The following is a 21,333-nucleotide window of genomic DNA, read 5'->3' as shown; positions in this document are numbered from 1 at the left end:
TTTGTTCTAAACCTGCTGCCTATTAATTTCATTTGGTGACCCTAGTTCTTGTGTTATGAGAAGTAGTAAACAACATTTCCTTATCTACTTTCTCTACACCAGTCATTATTTTTCTTTTAAAGAATTGATGGGTTTTACAACAAACAACGATAAAGGTGTGGGGTTAATTCTCTAAGTATGCTCAGCTCACTCAAAACTTAGTGGGCCAGATCCTCAGCTGGAGTAAAATTGGTGTCACCGAGGTTCCAGTCCAGTATATTTGTGACTTCTGGGTTAAATCTAGGGTCATGATTTGTTTTGAACACCAGTAATTATAGCTACTACACATGTCCTCTCTGCAGTTGCAACTGGATAAAGTATTCTTCACCACCTAACTTCAAATGTTGTATTACTTTGCTGAGCTGTGACCACTGTGATTTAAATGTGTAGGTATATTATTAAAGTACCTTTAATTTCAAATGATCTCAAAGCACGTTACAAACCCGATAAACAAAAATACAGATTATTCAGCAGTATGAATTTAATATTGGATACATCCTCTCTCAGGGGAGTGGACTCTTTAAATGGTCTTTGCCATCTCTTATTTCTACAGTATACTCTTCAAAAGCCGCTCTTCATGTCCAGAATTAACTATATTTTAGTAGTGGAGTACGTGTTCCCAGTGCATGTGGTTTGTATGTCTGTTTAAATTTATAAAGCCCTTTGGGGTCCTTCAGCATGAAAGGTGCCATGTAAATGTATGATAAGTTGTTGCTAGTGCTGCTGTTGTTATATTTTATTATTATTTTTTTTAATTTATAACAAAACAACTATTTATATACCACAGCCACTCTGATATGTCTTTGGAAGAGAAGAATAATTGAAAAGGGACACTGTCAAGGTTAAAAAAAAAAAAATCCTTACCATTGTTACAAATGATATTCTAAAACTTGTTTAAAAATGAAAATTTTTAAAATCTCATTTAATTTTTTCTCACTGTGCTGTTTATTTCCTGCGTTTCTTTCTGCCGGGAAAGCAGATTAGCCACTTCCATTTGGAATGTTTGTTCAAATAAACTGGTTCCGTAGGATTGAAATGCACATTTCTAATGTTCTTAGGTTTGGTAAAAGCTTATTTTCACCAGCTCTGAATTTTGGGCTACATTTGACTTGACAGTGTCCCTTTAGAGACAAATAGATAGACCAGACTCCAACAGATCTTGGGAACTTAGCACAGAGTGCAAGTATGTGCACACTTGAAATGCTTTACCCTGCTCAGTTAAAAGGCTGCAGCTTAATTCCTAACCCAGTCAGTCAAGGCAGGATTCATAGCTACACAACCTGGAGGTGATTTTTCTGGATCTCCTTGTGCTTGGTGGAAGAACTGCCCCTCCGGAATGAAAATCTCTAGAGTTGAGGAGAAGGGGAAATCAGATGTGTGGTTACACTGAACAGTCAGCACTTGTGTATGCAGATAAATGGCCCTGCTGCAAGGGCACCATTTTGAGGATATTTACCACAGCAGCACTAGAAAAGGTCCTGCTCCTCTCAAATTAACAATAACCCCCCCCCCACACACACACAGACGATGGTGTCTTCCATGACACTGGCAAATTAGTCCAGTCCCAAGCGTGTGTAGACACTGGCCTCGAACAAAGAGGACTGTTTGGTTTTTAATCTCATAGCAGCAGGGGAAAGTAGCAAATGTCATTTTTGTTGTTGCCTTTATGAATTTACTGTTGTGTGGCTCGTACCCGATATCGGTTACATTGAATTCAAGCACTGAATCCCTTCCATTCCGTCAGACGCGATTAAAAACAACCCTAAATCACGCTGGCTCTGACCCCTGCACCATCCTCTTTTTGATAAGAGAGAAAAAGGGCAAACATTTTTCTACAAGAGTCTCTCTAAAATCCCAACGCCAGACTGCGTGGGGGTTTTTTGTTCTTTTTTTTCCCCCCTTTCTCTAAACAGGATAATTACTCCATGCACTTTAATTAAAATGACTGCAACACAAGAGCAAGTCACTTACAACTGTACATACAGAGAGCCCTAAAAGCTTCAGTCACTGATAAGCATCTCACTTAGATGGCTCTTAATTGCTCCCAGCACCAGGCGATCATTGCTGTTGTTTTGCCACTAATTCCGTACAATGGCAGGAAAGCCAAGATTGCAGGACACAGCGAATTGCATAATTTTTTTTTTGCTGGTTTTCTTTCTGGCCAATTTAAAATTTGTCAAAGTCGGTCTTCTTCTGGATCACTGCCCTTTGATATTTCGCGCACTCCATTTGCCACAAACAAGCCGCGGGGCCGCAGTTCATGCTGACTCCAGCAGAAGCAGAGAAAGCTCCATTTATCTTACACTGCCTGCTGAATTCTTACTCATTAACTGGGGGTTCACTGCCTCGCTTTAACCCCTGAATGGCTGTCATCATTTCTATGGAGCTGCTGAGTACTGGGGAAGAGGGAGATCTTCATATAAGTGTGCCTCGTGCAGAGGGGTGGGTAAATAGTACAGCGACATTTGTGTTTTCATTCAAGGAACCTTCAGACATTGGATTTTGACTTGCATGTTTGGGGGGGCGGGAGCAGGGAAGGATGACAGGTATTGACTAATTTGACATAAATCTGCTCATTATCAATTTTCTAGCACTATCTCCGAAATCTTCATTAGTTTCATGTTTTATTAAAATGGCACTCAGTGTAACACTCTCTTATGTGACAACGTATGCTGCAGAGCAACAGGAAGGAGAAGAGAGTCTTGACTCTAGAATGGCTGAGTTCTCTAGAAAGCAGGAGTAGCCATAGAGAGCTATGAATACATAGGATATATGGACAAGCCTACTGGCCACACTTCAGAAGGATATAGGTCTTCTGTTTTCATGTGGGTTTTTTACAATTGGCATAAGGGAGAAAGCTTTAGGATTGAAACAGAAATAACAGAAAATGAACTTTATAGTGCAGCATGTTCTTTATTACCATTGGGAAGGCGGTAAATATAGTGTGTGATACAAATAATGGGCATAGTCCCATTTTAATCGAAGGCAATGTCAAAATGGCTTCCATGAAAGCAGGACCTAACCCTAAATTGTTCCCGTTTATCTTATCGAAATGTTTATCTCGTGGTACAATGGAAACCTCTTTTATTTGTTCAGTATGATCTCACCCTGGGCAGATTTTATGATAAGATGAACATCGTCTTTAGTCTGTCCCGTATAATAAATGTCTGCATCTGAGTGTTTTATGTAGTTTTATATAGAGTTGTACATTGTGTGTGTGTGTGTGTGTGTGTGTGTGTGTGTGTGTGTGTGTATATTCACACTCATTTCTATATAATAATACTCTGTATGAAGTGTTGGAGGAGGGATCATTCAGGAAGACGCTGCCCACCTCAGTAGAGCAAAATTGACTTTTCACAGACACAAAAGCAGTAAACTGCCATACCACTTCAGGAGCTAAGCCTGTCCCTTCCCTTGACCAGCCTTTCGTTGTGACTTCTGACTGACTTCTCCACTTCGTTTGCTGAAGATGGTTCCGAACCCATCTTGAATCCCCAAACAACAAAAACTTAACCAAAGTTTAACCCACAGCAGTGGCTACAGATAAGTTAAGCCAACCAGTCCATTCTCAGAGGTAAATTTGCATGACAGTTTATTTAAATCCCAACAATACCATGTGCTGGTGATTACTTTGCAGAGTACATATACAAAATTATTATATTTTTCTTTCGCTTTCTTGATTGACTAAACAATAGCGTGATGTGACCTGTTTGTCATTCTGCACCTAGGTCTGGAAAATCAGACAATAGTCAAAAGTCCGGCAGTAGCTATTTTATAAATTAATAGATTCATAGAAATTGAGAGCTAAAAGGGACCTTGAGAGGTCATTTAGAGGTCAGCCCCGTCCGCTGAGACAGGACCAAGTAAACCTAGACCATCCCTGACAGGTGTGTGTCTAATATGTTCCAGTGATGGAAATTTCACAACCTCCCTTGATAATCTATTCCAGTACTTAACTATCCTTATAGTTAAAAAGATTTTCCTAATACCTAACCTAAATCTCCCTTGCTGCAGATTAAGCCGATTACATCTTGTCCTACCTTCTAGTGGACATGGAGAACAATTGATCGCTTTCCTCTTTATAAAGACTTTTGTCAGGTTCTCCCCTCAGTCTTCTTTTCTCAAGGCTAAACATGCCCAGTTTGTTAACCTTTTCTAAGTCGGTTTTCTAAACCTCTTATCATTTTTGTTGCTCTCCTCTGGACTCTCTCCAGTTTGTCCAGGTCTTTCTTAAAGTGTGACACCCAAACCTGGACAAAATACTCCAGTGAGGCTTCATCAATGCCTACTAGAGGAGAACAATTACCTCTCATGTCTTTCATTTGACACTCTCAATACACCACAGAATAATATGTCTTTTTCGCAACTATATCACATTGTTGGCTTATGATCAATTTTTGATCCACTATAACGCCCAGGTCCATTTCTGCAGTACTACTGCCTAGTCAGTTATTTCCCGTTTTGTATTTGTGCATTTGATTTGAACCAGTTCACTAATAATGTACTTTTGAAAAACAAACTGACCAATGGAAGTACATATATCCCATTTCTGGGGGAATCGCGAGGCAAGTTACAACCCCTTATGCTTAACAGTGTAACCCTTTATTGCTCACTTCATTTTAAGTGGATTCCTACAGCATGTGTGAACCCCTTATGCTTAACAATCTTCTCCCGCTTTGTATTTAGCTCAGATGCTCTGGTTACCTTCTCCAGACCCGAGGAAGAGCTTTGTGTAGCTTCAAAGTGTGTCCCTTCTACCAACAGAAGTTGGTCCAGTAAAACATATTACCTCACCACCTTTGTCTCTCTCAAGATTTTTCTGTAATTCTTTTTCTATGTTGTAATTAACCAAAATACCAATTATTTTCCTGAGCAATAGTTACGTAAAATACTGCCCTTGAGATTGTCCTTCACTTGCAAAATGTGGAATGCCAATCAGCATTGGTCACTTTTCTGGTAATATTGCACACTGATTGCCTTTAATTGGTTCTGTGTGCAAACATTGCTATCACTAAAAAATTGCTGTTAATCCAGAATTTCACTTCCCTGACACCCGTCCTTTGGATTTCCCTCTCTAGAAAGTGGGAGTTGGAGGGGAATTCCCATAGGTATACAATGTTTCTGGACATATGATACCAATTTGGGGGGAGGGGAAGGCTGTTTCTATTTTGCACTTTGTATATGGTCCTACAACCTATTATTTCTTCAGAGTTTTGTTTTGCTATGTTACTATATTTTAATTTCAAATAAACAATCATGTTTTGAAAGATCTTGGAATGTGGGTGGGGATTGGTTGTAGATTATTGTATATTAATGTCACTGTTGTTGGTCAATAATCTATTGAAAGAGTATAGTTTTAAATGCTGTGCAATTCCCCTGTGCAATTTGAGGCTCATCCCATCCCTTTTGTCCTCAGACGTCCTGTATTTAACTCCCCAGCAAGTCCAAGTTAGTGCTTGTGAGTGTGTTAACGCGCATCACAGGTGATTTTGGCCTGTAGTGGTGCTTCGTGTCTGCTAGTTTACTTGACCCTAATGCAAGTCCTTAGGAACAAGAATAGTTGAATTGTAGCAGACTAAAACCTTTTCATGTATTGCAATTGCAGAATGACATTTCTGACCAATCTCTTGAGCATCCAGAACCTTCATTGGTATTTCACGTTGCATCTTTACAGCTTGAATCCTACTGACTATTTAGAGAAGTGGTTGCAAGCAGCCACATTTAAAAAAAAAAAAAAAAAAAAAATCTGCACTCAAAAAACCTGCATTGCCACAGACTTGAATAGGCCTGAATGACCTCCCCTTTAGAGCTGCTCCCTGCAGGTCAGAAGTGAGACATGCTGGCAGTGTGGCACGGGAGAAGTTTGCACAGTTGCTGAATCTGTTATGTGGTTAAATAGGAGACATCAGACTCCGGCCTTAGTGGGGGGTGGGGGGAGAAATCTCTCCTATGTGAGGAATTTCAGGCTGAAATAATGTTTGTCGTTGCAGTTGAGGATGTTAGATGAGGTGGTCATAATCTGACTTAAAATGGACACCTCATTACATCGTTCTATATGGAGTAGCTACCATGCGTCCATAACACTTATTTCCTTAGGACCCATTTCAGTAGTCCATCCCTGTTCAGCAACGCAGTTCAGCGTGTGCTTCAGTGGGACTTGCGCATGTGCTTTGCAGACTAGGGATGGACTTAAGCACAAGTTTAGATGCTTTGCTGCAGTGGTGCCTTAATGTTCTTTCCCCTAATCACCCTCAAAAAACCTTCAACCTAGTCATTTTAACACTCAGATAGGTGAGCGCACACATCCGGTAGCGAGCATGTTCCTGCTCTGCTGTAGACTAATATTTATGTTGTACAAAACACCCTTAAAAATCACCGGTCTAGGTTTATTTCCAGACTCCCATTGTGCATGAGGGGGACTACATTTTGAATTCAGGAACCGAAGGAAAAGCTCCCTTGTTGGTTTCACAAAGCCAGAGGCTGCTGACCGAGAAGGGCTTCTGTTTGCCAGGCGGGGGTTAGTCAGTGGTCCTCCTGGGATCCATTCGACTTTGGCCTGGAGACAAGTGGAGCCGGGCCCTCCTGGATTGTTCGGGGGTCAGTCTAGCCACTGTGTAGGGGGCGTCCCTGGCTTTGGGCCAGACTCTGCGCGGTGAGCTGCTGTGTTAAGGCAGTGAGCGTGTTTTGCTCAGTGACAATATTATCAGTAGGCGTGTCATTCACACCAAGGCCACTTTACCCCACGCCGGTGGCGTCAAGCTGTTGCCCACATCTCTGCTGGCATCTATGAGAGGCGATGGGAAGCAAGTAGAGATGCTTTGCCGTGCGAGGCTGTGCATTGAGGGCAGAGGGGAAAATCCCCCATATTAATAGCTGGGAAACCGTAAACCTTCACGTTGATTCAGAAGCGGCCCAGCTTTCTGCAATCAGAAGGAAGCTACACTAACATTTCTCGAAGTCGTTTTGTCTAACCTGTTAAACTGGTCATATTTAAAAAAAGCACTTTGCTGCTAAATGTTATGGGAAGCCGTGATTCATGGTCCTGCTGAGCCATTTCCATCTGGCAGGAACTTTATTAAAGGCAGCCTGAGCTCTGACATTCTAGCAGGTTGTAATCACTACAGGACACTGCCTGTCAGTGGCGCGCTCTCTCTCTGAGACGTATACGTGGGAGGGAAGAGCTGAAGCATTGGCTTGTTACTCCAAAAGAGGTTCTCTGTTTAATGGGGCACAAATCAAAAGAGTTTAGACATTGCTTTCTCGGCTGCGATTTCTTCCCTTAACTTTTGGAGAGGAGCATAAATTGACATTCAGTATCCAAGCACTTTACAGGATAGGTCTCCCTATAGATTTATTACCGAAGCTTTAGCATTCGTCTGCACAGGGAGGGCAACTTCTCTGAAGTCTTCCTCTCTGATCGCAAGCTATAAAGCCCGCACACCTATCCCTGTGCAATGGGTAGGAGCAGGCTTTGGGAGGAGCTTCTCCTTCAGACTCGGCATTTATAAAGGCCTTCTTTAGTTAACTGTTGTGGTAGCCCCTAGAAGCCTCAGTCAGGGATGGGGGCCCCAATCTGCCAGGTACCGTGCCTACAAATAACAAAAAGATGGTCCCTGACCCAAAGAGTACCCAGTGCTTTTAAATGTAGCTAGCTCCTGACGTGGGATAGGGGTAATATCTTAGCACTGTGGTGCTCAAAGTTGGGTGACCCTTTCTGGTCCTAGCATGGGTGTGGATAGCAGAGGAATACGCCGGTGAAGTTGTGTGTGTTTGTCAGGGCTCCGTCTGTCTGGTTCACAGAGTCCAGACAATATTTACCTCTTTCATTTTGGGAAACATTTGGGGGCAAGTATTTCCTATTCCTAACAGCTGTGGTCAAATCAGAGCTATATACACCTCTACCTCGAGAGAACGCTGTCCTTGGGAGCCAAAAAATCTTGCCGCGTTATATCCACCTTGCTTTGATCTGCCGGAGTGCGCAGCTCCCCTCCCCCCCCCCCCCGAGCTCCGCTTTACTGCGTTCCATCCGAATTCGTGTTATATCGAAGTAGGGTGTATATATTCATACATACACACAATCATATATACACATCTCTGTGTGTGTGTGTGTGTGTGTGTGTGTGTGTGTGTGTATATATATATATATATACACATAAACATGCACACATTTTATTTATATATAAATATATGCACACTCTCACTCACTCAAAAACTGTAAAGTAATCTGCAAATCCAAGCCAAAACTCTCATTCACGATTTCATGGCACAAAACCCAGTGCAAACAGAATAGCCCCAGGCTCTCTGTTAGGAATGTGTCCTGCACCCCCTGCCAGCTTATGAAAGTCACACACTCCCTTCTTTTAAATCATAAATTAAATGTTCAGTAAGTTTGTGCATCTCACCTGCCACCACAGCTAATATACCTCTTCAAGACTCTTAAATTAATTTAGATTCCAGTATTTTTCTTCAACCCCCTCATACCTTCTTAATGTTCATAGAATCATAGAATATCAGGAAGGGACCTCAGGAGGTCATCTAGTCCAACCCCCTGCTCAGAGCAGGACCAATCCCCAGACAGACTTTTGCCCCAAATCCCTAAATGGCCCTCTCAAGGATTGAACTCACAACCCTGGGTTTAGCAGGCCAATGCTTAAACCACTGAGCTCTCCCTCCCCCGTTAATAGCTTCATGCACTACCTGCCCATGGAGAGCTGCGCTACTATATGTATTTGCCTTTAAATATAGCAATTTTAGAATGTTTTTTCTTTAGTGTATACATCTCTTGGTAACCTATCTCCATACACACAGCTCTATAATGGGAGGCAGCGTGGCCTAGTAGACAGAGCACTGGCCTGGGGCTTGGGAGGCCTAGGTTCTCTTCCTAGCTCTGCCTGCTGGGTGGTCATGGGCAAGTCAGTTCTCCCTCTGCCTCAATTACACCATCTCTAAAAAGTGGGGATAATGCTACTGACCACCTGGGTAAAGCGCTTTGGGATCTAAATTAAAGGAAATATCCTATCTCCTAGAACTGGAAGGGACCTTGAAAGGTCATTGAGTCCAGCCCCCTGCCTTCAGTAGCAGGACCAAGTACTGATTTTGCCCCAGATCTGTAAGTGGCCCCCTCAAGGATTGAACTCTCAACACTGGGTTTAGCAGGCTAATGCTCAAACCACTGAGCTACCCCTCACCCTATGTAAAACACTTTAGAGCAAAAGAAGTGCCTGACTCTCTTTTAAATCAGCTTTCTTGCTGGGGTAAGATTCTTGGCTGGAGCCTTCTCTTTCTGTGAAATAAAAATAAATAAATAACGTCCTGGCTTTCCGAAAAACCCTGAGGCTTCAAGATGTGGCTAGAAAAGAAAGAAACCCATTCCAAGATATTTAATTGTACAGGGGGCTTACAGGATTGATCGAGAGCTTAGCTTTTTACAATAGTCCAGTGAATAAGAAATGCTCCTGACAAACGATCAATGATAGGATAATCACTCTTTATCCCCCCCTCCTCATTGTTACCTTCTTTCTTTCAGGAGAACAGGGTTCAGAAGTCAAAAATCTTTATAGACGCTGCTTTTAAATTAAGCAGAAAATAGACATTGACATATTTGTTAATCTCACCTAAATCATTACTGGGCCTAGCTGGTTTGTCTGTACACGAGAGTGGCAGACAGCCTAGAATACATGAGTGTTCCTGGCTTCAGGCCAGGCGCTGCCATTTAAAGTGTACAGAGAAACGTGAAGTTAAAACAATTCTTTTTGAAATTCTTCAGCTATAAAACACCAGAGCATCTTAATTAAACCCTCTCCATCATCATTTAACATGCATACATCGAAGGCCATGTAAAAAACTAATACCTGAGCTGAAAAAATTCCTGTATACGTGACCTGTGATTTTTACGAAGCGGGGACACTGTCTGAACTTGTTGTCTTAAAAGTCTCGGTGTGTGGAGGCATAATATTGAAAACCACGCTGATCTGACAAGAGACATTTTAAAATCAAATATAAACACATTCCGTACAGAATAGACAGGACGGTGTCTGTCTGCAGAATTCAGTAAGGGCCTGATTCAAAACATATTGAAGGCAATATGAGCTTTGAATACGCCCCAAACTTGCTAACAGAGCAGGTGTGCTGTCTGTGGTGCTGACTCCGGTTTGGCTGCGTTCACAGCTGCACTCTGCTCCACTTTGATTCCAGACCCTGGCCCTTTCAAACTGGACAGTTTATGTGGCATTGTACGGACCAGAGGAGTTGACGGTCACCTTCCACATCACCCAGCCAGGAAGCATGACAGCCTGACAATAGCTGATCTCCTTTCATTGCATTTAATCCCATTGACATGGCTTCATGAACAATAAAGAGCAAAAAGCTGGTGGCATTCACACAGAGCCCAACAGAGTAGCGACAATATTAGAGGAGACGCCAACAGTAAGGAAAGCCAACAGTGGCTAGAGAAAGGGGGCTGACAGTCAAGTCTCCTGGCTTTTATTCCAGGCTCTTCTATGTTACTAGGTAACTCACTTAACCTTTTTCTGCCTCACTTTCTGCTCTGTACAGTGAGAATAATTGTCCTTGTATATCTCCCAGGGGCATTGCAAGGTGAAATTAATTAACGTTTGTAAAGGGTTTTCCTTGCGGGGGGGAGGTGCTATAGAAGTGCAAAGGAGGGTCATTGTTTACTAGGGCTTCCGCACCCACACACTATCTAAAGCTCTGAACCTACAACAGGAGCTTCACAGCCTCTGCTCAAGCCCCATTGTAGGTGGGAGGTTAAAACCTCCACATTTCCCCCCGAGCGTCTGGTAGCATGTAATTGGGCTCAGATTGCGCTCTGTGCTCAAATCGAACCTAGACTGGCGTTAAGTCCCCTGCCTCTGCACAAGCACCTGTTGTGCGCGGCTTTGTGTTGCTGTGGGAGAGAATTAACCTGCTCTCCTTGCACTGGGCTTGGGGCCAGTCGTGCCCTGCAGTAAGTGAGTGCAACTTCAAAGGAGCTACACCTGCTTACACCAGGGCTAATTGTGGCCCGTGGACTGAGCAGGGGAGAATTCAGGTTCTCAGTCCCATGGTGGAGTGGTTGCTTTTAGGCATTCTTTTAACAAGTCATTCTCGGTGGGGAGGAGAAAGACGCTTTTTAGGTCTCTGTTGAAAATGAGTTTGGTTGAATCCTGGTCTCCGTTAATACACAGTGCAAAGCCACCTCACAGCTCTTGAGCTTTGGATGAGACTGTCCTCTGGCTGGAAACAGCAACGAGATGCTGCTAGGCAGTATGTGGGAACGTTGGCAGAGCAGTCATGGGCAGAATCCCAAGTTAGTTCTTCTGGTTTCTTTCACAAAGCTACATTAATCCGAACGTTTTAATTTTATTTCATTTAAAGTGATATAATTTCATTTTGAGCACAAAACTTTAAAATAAACAAAGATAAGAGCTCAGTGGGGCAGTGTCATTTTGATGTATTTGTCGTCATATCCTCCAAGTTCATATGGGATCTATCGCTAGACTGTGTGCCTTGATTGACAGCAAATAACTTAAATGAGTAAAGTGTTTTGTGACCGTTTGCAATACCTCTGACTGTAACTTGTGCTGCCTCTGTAGTGAGACTGTGAAAACTGATAGGTACTAGTAGGAAACAAATGCTAGGAAAGTGTAAAGTGTGTGTGTGTGAGTATTTGCATTAGACATTAATTTTGTCTGTAGTTTTAGAAAACTGAAACACTCTGAGACATTGTTAATTTATGGGGATAAGTCCTGTCATTATGTCTCCTAAATCATGGCTTAATTCATTGGCATTTAAATCATGTTAGCAGAAGCTTTCTGTCACTTAGTTTAGAAAGGTTTCTTGCTAATGTAGTTTGACTGGCCAGTGTAGATTAAGCAGTACCATTTTTCAGCCATTTCTAGGGAACATTGCAGGAGCGTTGATCAGAGCCTCAAAACTGCCAAGTGTCGATAAGACCTAATGGAGGTGCATGTAAAAGTGAAAGGAAATCTAGGTGGGAATGCTGTTACATTTGAAAGAACGGGAGTTGAAACCCAGCCTGGTGATACTAATCGCTGATGGCCTGAGCCAATAGTATAGATTTGTCTTTGCCAGATGGCTCCATCAATACTGTAATCAATAAGGAGTTTGCCTTCATGTAGTATGAGATGACATTCCTGTCATGCTCAGGAATATCTAGTCCTGCCTGGCTTTCCAGGTGAGGCTGCTAACTTTCCAAACCAGAATCTGGCCGCAAGCTGCAGCCTTGACAGGAACCTGGTTTGAGCTACACTAAGCTCTGGCCTTTTGTTGTTGCCTGTTTGGCAAGAATGGTTTTCGGTCCTTCTGGTCAGGGCCTGGGGGTGGGGTCTGACTCAGTGAGCAGCCCCAGAGGTGAAAAGCCCACTGAGTCAGTCACACAGACACAATGACCTAGTGAAGGCTGCTCTAATTAGAGAGTGTTTCGTACAGATTGGAGGTCAAGAGTGTCAGCGTGAGATCAGTTCTGCACCCTTGCAGGTTGGAGAGCGTAAGATAGGCCTAGATGACAGTAGAGCTTGGTGCATGGCTGGGTCAGCCTGGAGAGCTCTAGTCTGATTGTTCCAGTGCGAGGGGTGAGCACCTTCCTTCTCTGGAGAGCTGTGCTTGTACACTCATATATTCCACACCAGCAAGTGTGTGTGTGTGTGTGTGTGTGTGTGTGTGTGTGTGTGAGAGAGAGAGGGCATACGCTCAGTGCTACTGTACAGTACACCAAAGAACAAGACAGGATCATCCTTTTCTCATTCAGGTGCCAAATCTACGGGATAACGACCTACTGCACTTGGATGGTTCCAGGAGGAGCTACCTCTCTGGAATTTAGGCAGAGCTGGGGACCTCAGCTGCTGATTTCAGATCCAAAGATTGGTGCTGGTCAGATCAAGTTTTTTGGTATGGCCCATTATGATGACAGTTGTTATCTGCAAGCTTTGGACCAGGGCCCTGAGTCATGGGGTGCAGGGAGCTGACCCAAACCCAACAACCCCCATTTTTACTTTCAGCAATAAGAAGATTCTAGTGTACTCAGATGGCCTCATGAATGGGCAGCATCCAAGAATGTAGCTATATGGATAGGGAACTCCCATGTTCACAGAGTGACTGTCCCTGGCTGCTTCAGGATGCAGATGGGAAGAAGCAGCTACCAGGTTTGACCTGGGCTTTTCCTTCATCAATAAGTACATGTTCCCTGAGAGCACAATCATCCCATCCCTGGATCTTCACCACCCAACCCACACACGTGTGGTTCAGTGCCGTGGCTACCCTGGGTCTGGACAAGCTGGAATTCCAAGTGGTGTCGACGGATGACAAACTAGGGAAAAGTTAAGAAAGTAACTGACTCTCATGGATGTGTGGCATTTTGACCTGCCATTAGGATTTCATGATTTTAAGAGGTTGCCGTGTGTGTGTGTGTATGTGTGTATGTGTGGGTTTGGACGGGGCTGTTAATGCAGTCACGCTGCTGATAATAAATAATGTAGTAATGTCGATTTTCATTTTACCACCGTTAACTACCGAATCCTCACAATTGTCTCGTGAAGTAGGTAGATTAGGATTGTCCTCCATTTTACACATGGAAAACTGAGCCCCGAGGCCACCCAGCAAGTCATCGTGGAGCCGGGATTAGGACGTAGAACTCCCAACTTCCCAGTTCTGTGCCTGAACTTCCAGACCACACTACCTCAATAGTCACAAGCGTTCTTGGAAGATGCATTGTCGGAGAGGAGCTGGGGAAGGTAGCCGTAAAGAGAAAGCAGAACAAAAAGGCAGAGAGGAAGAACGCACTATGGATTGTGTGTTGTGAAATGCTAGGCAGTCCAAAGTCCCTCCTGGACTTAAAAGTGCTTATTATCAACTACTGGGAAACCAAAAGCCAAAGGGCCAGTCCAGAGAGGAAATCTTACCCCCCAAAAAAGTACCTAAGCAATATACTGTGTTGAGATCGTGTAAAATGTGATTACAGACAATAAGCAGGAGGTCGGTTGGTCTCCCAAAGCTGGGGTTCTTTGCACACACCTGTTTTAACCCTTCCAGTGTCTCTGACGGGCAGCTTTGTCTGATTCCAGGCACCCCGGAGCTAAGCCCCGCTGAGCGGAAGGAGCTGGAGACCAAGCTGAAGGAACGGGAGGAATTCTTAATTCCCATTTACCATCAGGTAGCGGTGCAGTTTGCTGACTTGCATGACACGCCAGGCCGGATGCAGGAGAAGGGTGTCATTACTGTAAGTATAATGGATCCTTTCTTACAATTCCTGTCAAAAGGCCCAGCACTTGTACATGCACTGAATGCAGCCAAGGAAATTGTCACAGACCTGAGATGAACAAGTGCAGCCATTTCTGAAATCTTCCAAGCCCCAGCCAGTTACTGATAGAGCAAAGCAGGATCAAAGACTCATGCACCCAGTAAACCTCATGCCCAAGTGCTCTCTCCCAATAATTCTTGCCACAGCAGTATCCCTCCCCAGTCCCACCCTCTGCCTGAGTTGGGCCAGCTCTTTGACCTAGTATTAATGTTTTGTGCTTTCCAGCACCCTTACTTACCCCTACTGTTTGGTGGTCCCACGCTTTCATTTGTCAGCCTGCAACCAGCTGATCTATTAAAAAAGCTCACCAGACACTTCCCTTTCCAGTGGCAAACTCTTCATTTGCAGGCAGACAGGTAGGAAGTAAAGACACTAAACTCTGTGGTCTTTGGCTGACCTTGTTTGAGCAGCGAGCAGAACAGACGGGCTGTAGCAGAATAGTCAAGTCCAGCTCCATTGCCGGAGCTTTAACCTTGGCTGAGTTAGTCGCCCTGATCGCTTCCAAATGCAGTCTGAGTTTTATTTTCCCTGGGGAAGTTTGGAATGCGGACGTGTTGGGGATGTTTCCCTGAGGCTGCTCGTTTCTCATGATGTGTTGATAAATCTGTGTCCCCCATTGTGGAAGGGAAGAGAGTTTAGAAGGGAGTGGGGAGAGCAGAGGTGCAGGAGGCCGGGTTAGTATGACAAGGTGGGCGGGTTCAAAGCTCAGCACTCAGAATACTTTTGGCCATTGTGGTTTTGTTTTGCAAGCAGCCTAACGGAACACATCCAAGTCTGAGCCTCTCCCCAGTCCCTGCCTTCATACCTGCTAGGGGCTAAGGGAGCTTCTCTGGGAGCTGAGGTGGACATAAGGGTAAATGGGCATCGAGCCACCAAAACTTGGCTCTCAGATTCTTCCTCCAAACCCAGTCTCCCCTCCCATGATAGATTCTCCCTTTGTCACCTTCCCACCCCAAATGGGCACAACATTCCTCCTCTCTTACATCTCCATTTTCAGCTCAAGTGAGCCAGCACACCCCAGCAGGCAGCTTATCAGAAGCAATCCGCTATGCACTGCCCTGTTCCTTTGCTCCACCTCTGAGCCCCACTCTGATTGCAGGGGCCAGGTCCCAAGGATCCTGCCTTAATCTGTGGGAGTTAAATATGGCTCTGGGTTTTTTGACCTCACTCATTTTCCCCTCCTTCCCCATCTGGGTCTTGTGCAGGATGTGCTAGAGTGGAGAACCTCCCGTACGTTCTTCTACTGGAGACTAAGGCGCCTTCTGCTAGAAGACTTGGTCAAGAAGAAGATCCACGATGCCAATCCTGAGCTGACAGATGGACAGATCCAGGCCATGCTGAGGCGCTGGTTCGTGGAAGTCGAGGGGACAGTAAAGGTAAAGCAAAGAGAGTTTCCTAAGGCCATGCTCCCTCCCTGGTTGTACCCAGTTGAGTTCAGTGGCCTGGCACCAAGGACAAACTGGGTCCCTGGTTCTAATAGGAATGCCCTGCATGATTGACTGTGCAGAGACGGGGACAGTGGAGTGAAGTCCAGAGGCATTCCGGGTGGCTCCTTGAAATCAGGCTGCTAGGAATGACAGGGCAGCTGCATACTCCAAGCCCAGGTTGTTCTGCATGAATGATGGAACGTGGGAAATGTTGGGTCTTTATAGCAACATGGTCAAGTGTGAATACGGAATAGGTCAAAGAGGTAAAAATTTTCAACATTCAGTAGGTTTTCCCAAGTGTGGTGTTGGGCTGCCAATGGTATGTTCTCCATGTTCTTGCCTTCCGTTCTTCTAAGTCCTGGCTATTGTAGAAGAAAGGCTCCCCTTCCCTCTCTTTCCTCCCTCTTCCCTCCCCTCCCCCAATACAGAGGTCATATCTGTAAAATATCTTCGTGCACCTAAATTGCTTAGGCAGGATTTGTGTTTTCTGTAGGAGTGATGCATTCCAATGGGTGATGGTAGGATATACCATTAAAAAAAGAACTAAGCTGCAAGAAGAGGAAAGTATGTTTGGAAAATTAGTCCGAACATGCTGATTGGGAGTATTAAGTATGAGCGTGACATTTGTCTGCTATAGCTACTTAAAACACAGCCTTGATCCGAACTCTCTGCAGTGGCCTTTGGCAGAATTTCCAGTGGAACCTGGCACTAGAAGTTCTGCAAGTGTAAAATGAGGCTTAACACTGGTGGGTTAGCAAAGTGGAGTGTTTTCTGCCTTGAAGAGGTCAGAGGGCCGGCTAGCTGTAAGATTTCCTGGTGAATGGGAAGAGAGAGAGCCTGCTACAGAGAGCTGCTCTTTCTCAGGACTTGGGCTTCAGTTCAACCGCAGAAGAAATATCACATTGACCTCCCACAGTTGATATTAACTGGCCTCCTGGTTGGCAGCCTCCACAGAAGCCCAGGACTGAATGGGTCATGGAAACAGAACCCCCTTTTGCCCTCCGAGGTGGCCTCTCCCGGTCAGTGTTGGGACAGTATGTGGGGAGAGCTGCACACTGTACTATGTGACAACTCCATGGATCAGCAGAAGATCAGGCTTCCAGGCTGTCAATCCAGCCCCTTTCATAAGCACTAAATTCACATTTATAATGCAGCCTATCAACGTAGTGGAAAGGGATTCTTCACTACATAAAGGGAGTAACATAGTGGAAAGGGATTTTATATGTATATAATTAATGTTCTCCCCTGTCCCTATTGACTAAACGCAGTTTATGGAAAACTCTCCTATTAGTATACGTATTGGGGGTGGGGAAGAAAGAGAACATAACTAATTAGCCACTGGAATCCCCAAGAAAGTGAATTATTCTGTTTTCATCATTTGAAATGCTGAAACTATACTCGAAACTATATTCTAAAATGATGGCTCAGTATTTTTAATAAATAGCCAGCTTGAATCATGTGAATAAATGAATTCTCCCCCCCCCCCCATTGTGTGTGAGAGAAAAGGGCGGGGGGAGGGGATCACTCTTGGCTTGAGACCTTTATATCCCAAATTTCAGTTCAGAGTGGGCATAGATTAGGCAGATCCCTGAAAAACAAGGGCCTATTACAGAAGGTGTTGAAGAGCCTTATGTACAGCAAAGACTGTCTGCCTTTCAAATAATGCCCGCGCTTGCCAGTGGTTTTACTGCTTCTCTGCAAAATAGCTCATGCTAATTACTTGGGTAAAACCCCTTAACAATGAAAAAATGTTCCCACGCTTTCCCTTTTCTTTAGGAAAATGTCTTCTCCTTTCTGAATTCTTGTGTCATCATTCAGCCCCTCTTGTCCTTCCCTCTTCCCCTCCCCCCCAAAAGAAGAGGAAATGCCAAAGGAATTTGAGACATTGTGACAGTATAAGTGAGTGATGCAATCCTTTTGTTTCCCTTGGAGAAGTCAGTTATGGTGAGTTATGGTATTGTAGTTGAAACCACTGGAATTGCCAGCTTGCAGATAGTGTGGCGTTCTTGTCTGCTGTTCAGGTGCAGAGATTTAGAAAGAGTTTGGAAATAAGAAGTCAGAGTTGGAATTTCAAAATCTGTTGAGAGCTGCAGCTATTAGGGGAAGTTGTGATGTCCTTACAAAAACTCAGACCTTACTGCATTTGGCTGTATCCGTCTCATTCAATGTACCCCATCTGGTGCGCAGCCTGTCTACTTAGCCAAAAGATTATTATTGGCAGCATGATTCAATAATACTTCAAATGAAACTGGCCACTAGTGGTACAAAAGATACAAATTACTAAAAACTATTATTAATTTGTACCCAAGTAGCACCTAAAGGCACCAGCTATAACCAGGGCTTCATTGTGTTTGGTGCTGTCCAAACACATGGTAAAAAGGAGTGCTGAAGAGCTTACAATCTAAATAGACAAGAAGACAAAGGCTGTGACGTTACCCCCCATTTTACAGACAGGGAAATTGAGGCACAGAGAGCTTAAGTGAATTCCCTAAGGTCACACACAGAATCTGTGATATAGCCAGGAACTGCTGGACCCAGATCTCCTGAGCCCCAGGACCGTCCTTTCTTTCTCGTTGAGGTTAAACATTGTGGGATTAGATTCTCTTTTTTTACATCTAGAGATCTGTATAGAAGTGGCTGCAATATGGTTGTAATACCCTCTAATAACTGATGGGTATTTTAGGAATGTTTATACAAGTCTTAAGACATGAATAACAATATTTGGCATCTAAATAGCACCTTACAAATGTTCATTAATGCTTGAAAAACCGGCCTCAAGCCTGAGCTGACATTCCCCTCTTAGAGAAGGCTGCACAAGGCAAAGCGAGGCCCAGGCATTGCGATGCTGTTCTACCTACATTGCACACGGTCTTTCTATCCGTCACCAGAGCCTGCTAAGGAAAACCACTTCCAGCTCTGTAGAGCAGTCTCCTAAAGCCCCTTCAGAGCCTCTGATGTAGAAGCTTGGATTGGGGAGGGGGGGGGGGAGGAAAGGGTAGTACTGAATAATGTCCAAAGTCTTGCACTGTGCCAGCAGTATTGGGAAAGGATCTGTTCTCTGTATGCAGATCTCAATTTTTTTCCAAAGGAGTGATGTGCCGGTCTGGCACCCATCCCCGTTTTATCAGGCCATCCTACTTCTTGCAAACTAGGAAAGCAGTGCAGTGGTGTCTCAAACTTCCTCTGGGACTGTCCAGAAGGTGCTTCTCCTTAACAGGCTGCTAAAGGTGGTAGAGAGAGGCCAGGGCAGCTCACGAACAGTAACTCTTTCATGTTCCGGCCCATTGGCTTTATTTCCTCTGATCATTTTGTTGTTGTTCTTTCTTTCCTTCCTCTTTTTTTAATTGTGCCTGAATTCTGAAGTGGGCAATCTTTGAAAAAAATCTCTAACGCTCCTGTTTGAGACTTTAAAAATAAAAAAATCTCCAACACTCTGGGGCTCTAAAAGGGGAGGAGAAAAAAGTTTTCTCTGGAGGGCAGCAGGCTTTCCAAGGTAGTGTCTGAGCATCTTTAGAAGCGGGCATCTCGTTAGCTAATACATTACACCAATCAAGGAGAGTTATCTTAAGCCACAATTAATCTGCTCCCTGGCATATGTTGATAGGAAAGCATCATGCTGTTTCTTAATTAAAAGCAAACGGATTAAAAATGATTAATAAGAGTATTAAATATTCTCCTAAACTAAAAGCTTTGAGATTCTTGGGTAAATCTAGCTTTACGCAGGTCTGCAAACCAAAAGGCATTTACTGGTGGGGGTTTTTTTTTCCTTCCCCTGAAATCCTCATAAGCACCCTACTTTGTATGCAGTGGGCATTTCTTTCACGTCTAGCAGCAGAAGCAAGGAGCAAAAACTAGCAAGTTTAAAATCATAATGAAATAAGCAAAATGTGGAAGCTCAAGTGACATCACTGTTTTGAGATAACTAGATGCAGCGCGCTTAGAAAAAATCCCAGCGCGACACCGTAAGGCCCTGATCTCCGCCTGATACTGAACATGGCCAGTGTTTTTCATACTCAAAAAATATATCCCACCTTGCTGATTTTCAGTACCCCAGAAGCCTTACCACTTACCCTCACCCGCACTGGATGCCTATTGGATTGGTGTAGGGTTGCTCATAAGCACAGGCCTATACATACCAGGCTTTATTATATGTATGTACGTGTGCTAGCCTATGATGGCTGACTTACTATTGTGAGGTTCCTCATGCATACGGGTCTGCACCACCGAGACAGTGGGTTGTTACAATAGGGTGGCTCGTAACTGCTGGGTTGCACCCCCAGGTGGGATGATACTTGTGTCAACACAGGAAAAAAGAGCATTTGGGGGTTGTGGAATGGGAAAAACTTGCACAGAATTCCATGGGCTTAGGAAATTGATACAAGATTAAGGAACAGACATGAAGCTTGTCAATCTGGATGTGTCTATGTTAATTTATTGATATGAATAAGAAAGTTACCTTGTGAGCAAAGAGTAAACCATACTTGCAGCAAGCGTGTTGCTCTAGAAGTATGAAATTCAGTCAGAGGGCAGCAGGGTCTCGGATCAAATCCCGACCTTAGAAGAGAGCACCCTGCAGCTGGTGGGGGAAAACCTCCCGTAGTTGTGGAAAATGAGAGAGAAACCATTTTCACTCAGTGAGAGGTAGCTATTATACTGAGAATATTTTACTGTTTCTGCAACAATGTTAATGTTTTGCAAACAAGCTTATTCATCTGCCCAACACTCCGGTGAGTTCAGAAAACTTCCTTTAGGCGAAGAGACCCATAAAACGCACAGTCTACCAGCCTGGACCCATTTGGGGCTAGAAAAATATCATTGCTATCACGTGTTAGGCACATATCTGTTGGGCATCACCAGCGTGAACGTAGATTCTGGAAGTGGTGCAGTTTTTCGATAGTATGTAATGTTTCAACGTTATTGGGCATCCAATCTGAAAAAATCATTAAAAGGCCCATCACTCAAAGAAACAGAATCTAATTTTGACGAAAATTGGCAGAAAGTTTGTAAATAAAGTTGATAATGTAACTCTGTACTCAAAATAGTGCTGTTGTGGAAAGTTTGAGAAATTATTAGCCCCAGGTAATCCATTTTCTCCTGTACTTTTGTTTTTGGTTAAAGCACAAGTCTGTAGTCATCTGACAGTATGAGCTTCCTTATACCAGAGAATACATCAAAATATTTGCAAAAAGAACAGGAGTACTTGTGGCACCTTAGAGACTAACAAATTTAGTCTCTAAGGTGCCACAAGTACTCCTGTTCTTTTGCGGATACAGACTAACACGGCTGCTACTCTGAAACTGATCAAAATATTTGTCATTATTTCTAGCATGAACTGATTTGAGAAAATTTTTTGTCTCCTATTTTTATGACTTTATGCTGATAAGACGACCCCCTACCTCCTAATTGTAAAACATATATTTTTGATGTTATCCTTTTGGCCGAAGACGTAAGTCTAAAGCACGCATGGTACCATTGTAATTATCTATCACTGAATACAATGGCAATACATGTACAGTGCTTAGTCGTAATGACTCTTAGCACAAGGGCTGT

At 43.8% G+C, this 21,333-nt stretch overlaps 1 protein-coding gene across 12 annotated transcripts in view; it reads left to right on the top strand.

Annotated features, from left to right (window-relative positions):
* ACACA (acetyl-CoA carboxylase alpha) overlaps positions 1–21,333 on the top strand; it is a 219,650-nt gene that overhangs the window by 189,287 nt on the left and 9,030 nt on the right. For all 12 annotated transcript variants that reach the window (XM_054008120.1, XM_054008119.1, XM_054008122.1 and 9 more), the window contains 2 exons: positions 14,121–14,275; positions 15,562–15,732. In XM_054008120.1, the coding sequence (XP_053864095.1) occupies positions 14,121–14,275; positions 15,562–15,732 (326 nt within the window). The remainder of the gene's footprint in view (positions 1–14,120; positions 14,276–15,561; positions 15,733–21,333) is intronic.

Source organism: Malaclemys terrapin, chromosome 18 (genome assembly GCF_027887155.1).
Source record: "Malaclemys terrapin pileata isolate rMalTer1 chromosome 18, rMalTer1.hap1, whole genome shotgun sequence".
In the NCBI taxonomy this organism is placed as follows: domain Eukaryota; kingdom Metazoa; phylum Chordata; order Testudines; family Emydidae; genus Malaclemys; species Malaclemys terrapin.
This window is presented reverse-complemented; position numbering and strand designations above follow the sequence as displayed.